Source organism: Otolemur garnettii, unplaced genomic scaffold, assembly GCF_000181295.1.
Source record: "Otolemur garnettii isolate 467f Iridium unplaced genomic scaffold, OtoGar3 scaffold00001, whole genome shotgun sequence".
NCBI lineage: Eukaryota > Metazoa > Chordata > Mammalia > Primates > Galagidae > Otolemur > Otolemur garnettii.
The window spans coordinates 32,397,751-32,407,056 of NW_003852396.1; the positions used below are offsets into that span (position 1 = coordinate 32,397,751).

The window sequence follows — 9,306 nt, forward strand, 5'->3', positions numbered from 1 at the left end:
AAAAGATAACTCACAAAGCTTTGCTTTGCCCTCTAGATCTTGTATGGGCCAGATATATCAGGATTTTTAGTTTTTGTTTTATATATGTGTTTTTGTTTTTTTGTTTTTTATCTTTAGGAAGCTAACTATAACCTTAATGTAGAGGATACATTAGAGATAGCAATTAAAACAAAATAGTAATTACGATTTACTTTTGGTGAACACAAAATATTATATGAGCCATAGTGTATTTAAAAGCTAATGCATTGGAAACTTCAGTGGACCCTGTTCAACAGTAGTAAACTCTAAGTTAAATGGTGGTTGGTCTTGATAGCGAAATAACAGGAAAATTATTTACTCCTACTTTTTTCAATAAGGGCTAAAAATCAAGCTCATTTTCTGCTGCTTTTTTCTCTGTGTAGCAGACTTCCTGGCAGGCAAAGACAGAAAGAAATGTAAATTCTTCTTTTCACATTCACCAGCGCAGTGTCTTTTAGAATTGGTTTTATAGCCTGGGGGATTCCTGAGTAATCCTTGTGTCCCTGAAGGAACAGTAAGGGTGAGCTTCTGGACTCAGACTCTAGACAAAATGAAATCAGGCAACTTTTACCCTTAGAGTATTAATGACATGGTCTCGAATTTTCTTAGTCCTAATACCATAAACAATGGGATTAAGAAAGGGTGGTACCAGAAGGTACATATTGGCAATAAAGATATGAATTTGGGGAGCCACATTGTGGCCAAAACGGTGGGTCAGGAAGGTGAAGACAGCTGTGGAGTAGAAAACAAGGATGACGCAGACATGGGAGCCACACGTGCCCAGAGCTTTAAGACTTGCTTCCCGTGATGGAAGACGAAAGACTGCACGAAGGATTAAAACGTAAGAGACAGCAATGAGAAATCCATCACAGGAACCGATGACAGAGGCCACGCTGAGACTGTAACGCTTAGTGGCTCCTGTGTCCACACATGCCAACTTCACCACAGCCATGAACTCGCAGTAGGTGTGGGCAATGATTCGAGTTCTACAGTAGGGCAGTTGCTTGAGCAAGATAGGGTGTGGACAAAAGAAGGCTACGCCCCTGAATACCACAGCAGCTCCCATTTTGGCAATGAGGGTGTGGGTGAGAATGGTGGCATGGTGCAGTGGATTACAGATGGCCACATAACGGTCAATGGCCATGGCTAGGAAGAATCCTGACTCCATGGCCGTAAAGCTGTGGATGAAGAACATTTGGGCCAGACAAGCATCAAAGGCAATGTCATGGACCCTGAACCAGAAGAGGCAGAGCATGCGGGGCAGTGTCGATGTGGAGAGGACCAGGTCAGTGACAGACAGCATGCACAGAAACAGGAACATAGGCTCGTGGAGGCTTCGCTCTGCCCTCACTACGGCCAGAATGGTCACGTTCCCCACCACGGCCACCACGTACATGGAGCAGAAGGGGATCCCGATCCAGACGTGCAGGTGCTCTAGTCCTGGGATGCCCAGAAGCAAGAAAGTATCTGGAGATAATTGCGATTCATTGGCTGGTCCCATGTTGCTAATGCCCTCTCCTTTGTGGATGGATTTCGCCTTTTTAGGGTCAAGGTTTTCCACCAAGATCATTACAGCCCCAATCTGTAAACAAATGATAATTGAATCTAGAACTCAAAACATCAAATGAGAATACTTTTAAAGATACAATTTCGAGTGAAGTATGCTAGTCCATTACATGTGTGCTTTTCCTGGTACTGTCACAGGACCTATCCCAAGAACCCTGAGGAAGTACTGTCCCTTTCCTCTGGAGCGCTACAGATTTACATGGTTTTTTGTGGCAGGCTTTCAAAAAATAGGATGGTAAGTCATGTCCCCACCAAGCTTCTCTTTTCCAAGTGAAAAATTCCCAGCTTATATACCCACTTTTTTAAAGTCCTTTTTTAGATATATATTAGTCACAACCAAGATCAATGTACTGGTATCTCTTTTGATTTTTACACGATTAGTGTGAGTTCAGATTATACAATATTTTTTGTTGTTTTTGAGACACAGTCTTGCTTTGTAACTCAGGCTAGAGGGCAGAGGTGTAATCATAGGTCACTTCAACTTCAAACTCCAGGCTCAAGCAAGCCTCCTGCTTCCATCTCCTGAGTAGCTGGGACTATAAATATGGGCCTACACCCCTGGATTATTTTCCTAGAGATAGTATCTTGCTCTTAGCCAGGCTGGTTTCAAACTCCTGACCTCAAGCAGTCCTCCTGCCTTAACCTCCCAGAGTGATAGGATTCCAGGTGTGAGGTACTGTGCCCAGGGTCCATATCATTTTTTTTATGTGAAGGTGAAAAAGAAAAGTAATACTTAGTTGCTCCTAGCATGGAAAAGAGATTGTCTTGGAATCTATGTTATATATTAATACTTAGCTGGAAAAGCAATACAAGCTAAGTATCATTTTTCCAATTTTACTAATTAGGAAATAGAAACACTGTTATAGACAATGCAAAAGCATCATAGAAAAAATGGTTGAGATGCAGAACTTTTAATATAACTCTCTATTATTGCAATTTTTAGCTATTTTAATTTTGCCAAACTCATTATTTTTGCAACACTAAAATGCTTAACGTGAATGCTTAAACAGACTTTGTATTTTATTAAGTCATAGGATATTATTTTAGAATCATTTTGTCATATTTTTATTATTATTAAGCGTTTATCACTGTTGACATCTTGAATTTAATCAGCATTGTCTACTGAATTTATAGATCTGTGTTCTACATCGACATCCAAGTAATTGAAATGTAATTTTGAAATTAGTTTATACTCATAACAGGCTTCTTTTTATCATCCTGAAATATTTGTTTTATCTCTTTAACAACATGCTGTGCATGCTATTTATTAATTGGTAACACATCTGTTGAATTTAGTAATAATGAGATGGCAAATAATAAACTTTGTGTACTCCATTGTAATTTATAAAGTCTAGCCAAGTGTAACTGATATAACTTAACTTTTTTTCAGTATTTTGTGGTGAACTAAATTGACATTTGATTAGAACTACCCCTCAGTTATTTGGAAGTTTTTCCATTCTGACCTAGACATTATAATTTGATTATGTAAAGCTCAGAACAAATCAAGTTCCCTATGCCTTAAAATGTATGACTTATCACCAGTAATGCTGTTACCTCCTTGCTTTGTTTTGTTTTTTCCTTCCTTAGGAGAGTGCTCATTCCCATCATGGGTTCCTCCTGTGTTCTTTGATTAAATGTATTTATCTCCAAAATAAAAATTAATTTGCTCTCTACATGTTAACTATATCTTTTCCTCAGGTTTTTAGTCTGTAAAATGGAAAAACAAAAGGTTGCTGAGAGGATTAAGTTAACTCAAACATGTTAACTGGGAAAATCACCTTACATTGAGGAAGAATTTAATAAATCAAGGATTAGAATTTGGTTATTATTCTGTAGGTAATGTGGATCTACTAACGTGTCTAAGCAAATACATACTATAGTCAAATTTTCGTTTTAGATAACAAAATAAGCCATTCTTTCCAGACTTTCACCAGCTACTCTTTTTAATCCCTGTTACAAGGTAACACCAAACTTCTAGTCCCTATATGTAACATGTTTCTTTCTTTGTAAAATTATGACTTTTTCACATATTCTTCTACTTTTTATTGTCCATGACATTGCCAGCTTTTTCTTAAAAATAACTTTTCTTATGCAAAATACTGCTTATTTTGTAGTGTCTAGGTTGAAAGTAATCTCCTCTGTGACTCTTTGCAGGATTACTTCAGGCAGAAATTTGCAGGTTATTATCTGTGCTCTCATTATATTCTTACATTCGTCTTTTACATTCCTATATATTTTTACATTTATTTTGATAGATTGATCAATATATTTTATGACATCAGTCTTATTCATAAGATTAAATTTCCCTGAATGTGGAAACTATAGCATTGCACTGTATTACTGTGACCCAGTCCACAGTCTGACATTGGATGATGCTTATTAGTAGGAAAATGCAAGGCTACAGGACACCGACGTCATGTTTCTTCTGAACTACTGCTCTATGATGCTTCCAAACACCTTTATAAATGCAATGCTCTTTTAGTATTTATTTAAGTTCACACAAGATGAATAGATATCAGAGTTAAGACAAGAAAAGAACCCCTTCAAAATCTTATAGCGAATAAAATAACTTCTGCTCTTTGGTGAATCTTTGCCACTCCTTTGCTTTGCCATGATTGTAAGATAGGCGAGAAGGAATAGGAGATAGAGCAGCTCATAGAGGTTAATTCTAAGGTTAATTAGGGCATTTTCTGGGGGCTAGAAGATTTTTAATTACCCACATCTCCATTTCCAGAAACACGTAAAGCCTTTCATAGTTGTTTGCAACTCCCAGAACTTTTTTTCTTTAAATTAACATATTCTTTCAGATAAGACCTACACACATCTGAAGTTTTCTCATGTGCTGCCTTAAATTATGGTATAGTACATACAAAGATCCCAATATCTAGAGATTTTTAATTTTTTCTTATACTATGTAAAGCTTTCATAAGCACATTACATTGATGCTCGAATAAGTACATTCAGCATACACAGATACATTTGAATCAACTTAAGTTTAAGAACATAACCAAGATACTTTGTTAAAACTGTTTAAACAAACTCTGATATTTACCTCCAAATTGATTGTCTTTTCTGTACTTCAGGACAAACTTCAAGCTGTGGGTGTGACAATGAAGAGAAAGTTATGAACAGTCTTCTTTAAGAAAAACCATTCAGGAGAAATCTATAAATCCCCAAAGTTTCATTTTTGAAGTTTATTACTTTCCACTTCTTATCTGTACAGATTAACTAGTTTGAAGTTTATACCAAAAATAATAATGGTTGATGTTATTAAGAGATTGTATTCAGCTGGGTTGTTTTGAAAAGTAAGAAAGTAGAAAGAAATAGCGGGCGATGGCTTGTTGTTGCCCACTTGACCACCTCAATACATGGGCACACTTTTCCATCTTACTCCTAAATATCTTTCCTCTTATTAAAAGTTATGATTGATCAACCTCTAATGCGGAATGAACAAAATATATCCATATATTTTTTCTTTGGCCTTAGTCAAACATATTTAATATTATTTGAGTTATAATTTAGAGTATTTTTGGCCTTATACTTCTTATACTTTAGCTAATCTAAAATTGCATCAATTGTTAAAGAGTCTCCATATCTCCTCCTTAGTATACATCTGGGTTCCTGATCTTTATTCTTCACATTACTAAGGGGATTAAAAGAATTGAGCATTCCTTTTTGGAGATCCTCATACTTCTATAAATACAGATGTTTGAATGTAGTTTTCTCCTTTCTTTTCCTGTCCTGTATCTCTACCTTAACGCACCCAAATTTAAAGTGGACAGTCATCAGAGAGCCACCTGTTATCAGGCACAGATGCAAAGAAGTATGCTGGGTGACCTGAGCTGGAGTTACAAATGACTCCAAATCTCACTTGATTAAAAGTTGTAAGTGACAGAAGAATCATTGGTTTTCAGCAATAAGGGGACTTTTCCCACAACTACTCCTTAAGGTAACACATAGAGACATTTTTCCAAAGGATGCTGGGTGCTCTGGTATGAAATAGGTTTGCTAAATACAGGAGGAAAATATTATAAAACCATAGAACCAAGGAAAATGATTACATTTCTGCACTAAAAAGCCAGTACTTGCACCTCCTTAGTGCTTAAAATCCCCTCTCTTTTGATCTTCAAAATAGTCTTTGGAAAAAGAGAGTTACCACTGAACGGATGAGAAAACATTTTTCTTTAAAATGTAAATACATTAGAAAAATGTAGCTGTATTCTTTTTGCTAACCTAGGGAAAACTGAAAAATCAACACAAAATTTTACAGCTAATAAAAACTGGTCTCAGCATCTTAATCCAGATAGATATTTCTTGCTCCACATTTCATTCATTCAAGCACTATACATGTATCACTAAGATTCAGCAAATGATGTATGCCAAAATTAAAGTCTATTCACTTTCTTTTGCAAAAGTGTTTAATCTCATGGTTGATAATGGATAATATCCACAATGACCAACATGTCCCTATGTAGAATGGTCCCTGCTCTCCCTCTGGCATCACTCTCTGCCATGTAGTTCCTCTTTATGTTTCTGTGAGTCTCAGCCATTTCAGATGTTTTATTATTTATTTAAGATTATGTCATGTTTATGCCTGTGGCTTCTAATGCTCTCACCATCTTTCTGCCCATTCTATCTCAATTTTATGCTCATTCTAAGGTCACAATGGAATTCCCAGTGCATCAGGGAAGATCTGTTGTCATGATTTTTAAACCTGCTGATCTCCCAGATCTGAATTATTAAACACTGCATCTTCCTTGGGGATGTTAGTTGCTAGCTCACTTTATCTTCCTTCAATATTGTTCTTACCTCAATTCTTCATGATGTCAGTAACCTGGTTTTTCAGTTGCTTGATTTTCTCCCATCTAAAAAACTTGTTCCTATCCTGCCGCTGGTAGTATCTCCCATTCTGTACCCTAAATGTTATCATTAGTCATAAATTAACTCAAATTAATTCATAACATCAAGTTTAGGTCATACAGTCTCCACCTACTATCTCATAATTTTCCACCTTATTCCCTCCTATACTGCACTTTGACAATTCATTGCTATTCCTCATCTTCAAATCATCACTCTCCAGTTTAGCAGGCATAAAATATCAGGCCTGACTCTTCCATGTGGCCTAAATTCCCTTTTATATCTCATGTGATTGCAGTCTCTTGGGTATGAGATCATCTGAACATACCTTTTTGGATGTGATCATGTGTATTACTTTTACTCCAATGTGCATACCACGTACTCTGGAACAGAGACATATTAAGAGTGGATATTCATAGTAAATAATAAGTGCATTAGTTCCCCTTTACCCTAGTGTTTACATGAAGTGATGAGACCCAAGTCAATTGTTTCATACAAGAAGGTAGACAGTCCATAGTCAAGGAATGTGAAAAAATGATTTTTCTCTTTTTACCTAGGGAAAGGAGAAAGTCATACTCCCACCTGTATCCAACAAGAATGGTCTTTTTCTCACGTGAGCCTTTTGGAATATAAATACAATCTTTTCAGGAGTCATAGAGCATCAAGTCACTTGACTTTTAATGCACATTTTTTTTTATTTTTTAATTTTTTTGTCTGGGGCTGGGTTTGAACCTGCCACCTCCGGCATGTGGGGCTAGCACCCTATTTCGTTGAGCCATAGGCACCGCCCAAGTCATTTGACTTTTAAAACCTGGAGATACCTTCAAATTCTTGGGACTCATCGTTCTTCTTTAAAATGTGGACTCTTTAGAGAAATGTAGCGCTACTCTTCCTTCCATCCCGGGGCTTAACTTAATGACATATGCTTGACTGTGATATTTTGTCATTTGAGATGATACTTTCCTATCAGAGAAATTTAATAGACAAGGAGCTACAGATTCAATTCTCAGTATGAGACTGTAGAGGGTTTGAACCATCTGAAGGCTGATCAAGTAAAAATATATGACTATGAGGTAGCAGTAGCACAGGCAAGCTTTATTTGGGTGATGTTTTGACAAGTTGTAGGGGAAGTGTGGGAAGGAGGGAAGCTCCCTAGCCCATTTCCAGCTTCTGTGTGTCAATAACTTCCATTTACAAACTACCTGAAGCTTTCCCATTATCTAAGTTCTAGCTGTGAAACACACTGACACATAAAATCTCTACATTACTTGCACAAATTATTTCTTTTTAAAATAAATAAAAACAAAGATTACTAGATAGGCTTTGCCCAAATTATGTCTCCATTTTATTTATAATTGAAAGATACCATAATTTTCAGATATATGCTACACCACTGGTTATTCTATCATAAATTCCTATGTAATTACTACAAAATGACAACAAAGGCTGCATTGCCATGAAGTCAAGCTGACACCTGCCAATCAGTCATTGCAGGTTAAGATGTATAGGTTTCTGCTAGAAAATAGTGGAATGGTTAAGCTATTATTATAAGAAATGTTACTAAATTGCTGGTGTGACTTGAACCCAATTATTAGTACTAGACCCACACCAATTTGTAAAGCATGAGCCTGTACAGTAATCCCCCCTTATCCATATGGAATATGTTCCAAGGCCCCCAGAGGATGCCTGAAACCACAGACAGTACTATACCCTCTATATAGTAAAATATTTTTATATGTATACACATACCTACAATAAAGTTTAATCTACAAATTACACACAGTAAGGATTTATCAGCAATAATAGTGAAATAAAACAATTATAACAACTTATTGTAATAAAACCAATACAGATATAGTCTATAACTACTTCTCTCAAAATATCTTATAGCACTTCATTCTCCTATTTTCAAATTGTGGTTGACTTCAGGTAACTGAAACTGTGAATGTGAAACTGTGACAAAGAGAGTACACCGAACTGAAAAATAACAAAGTCTCTCACAAAATAGGACATATTTTTGTTAATATTTACTCTATTGTATATATTAAATAAATATTAACTCATTGTTCATATGAAAAGTCTCTGTCCACTCAGGGCTTAAGGCTGGAATGATGGTTTTCTGTTTTGTTTCATAACTGGGTAACAAAACATGAAAAATGTGAACATACATGATTATCAATGTGAAATCCATTCCACAATAAGAAAGCCTTGAATTAAGCCACAGAATCTGTGGATCCTAGTTTGTCAGAGGCTAGCTTGATTAGATCCATGAATTCATAGTAAGTAGGGACAATGGCATTGGTTGTGCAGTAAGAAAGCCTTAAAAGACAATGAATCCTCAGGATAACTCCCTATAGGACAATGACTAAACTCAAAGTCAAGATCATCCCATCTGTCAAGATGGTAGAGTTGCCCAGAGGAATGCAGACATTTAGCTAAAGGGCTAATTTTATAGCTAACAGAAATCCCAATTCCATGGTGGACAGAAAGTGGATGGATGATACCTAGATAAGGCTAACTTTAGAGATTATTTGCCTGTTATTGAACCAGAAGAGAGTAAGAATTTGAAGAAACACCATGGTGCAAAGCATCAAGTTATTCAGAGGATGCAGGCATTGGAAGAAAAACAAAATTCATGAATCTGGGCTCAGTGTTGATGTTGAATACAAAAGCATAATTCTCCATCAGAGCAAAATGGTAGACCAGGCATAAAGTATGGAGATCCCCAAGCAGGCAGACTTTGGTTCTGGCTTTCCAAGTAGGAGGCAAGTAGTAGGATGTAAATTGATACCTTGGCTCTACAGAGCACTAATATAGAAGAAGTACTCATATTTTTACATTCCAAGCCAAAGTTGTTTAAAAAAT

The 9,306-nt window shown here is 36.3% G+C and overlaps 1 protein-coding gene across 1 annotated transcript; it reads right to left on the minus strand.

Annotated features, from left to right (window-relative positions):
* Window positions 1–574: 574 nt before the first annotated feature.
* On the minus strand, window positions 575–1,519 carry OLFR601 (olfactory receptor 52M1). The gene has a single exon (XM_003781415.1). It carries the CDS (start codon window positions 1,517–1,519, stop codon window positions 575–577), a length of 945 nt encoding a protein of 314 aa, XP_003781463.1.
* Window positions 1,520–9,306: the final 7,787 nt, after the last annotated feature.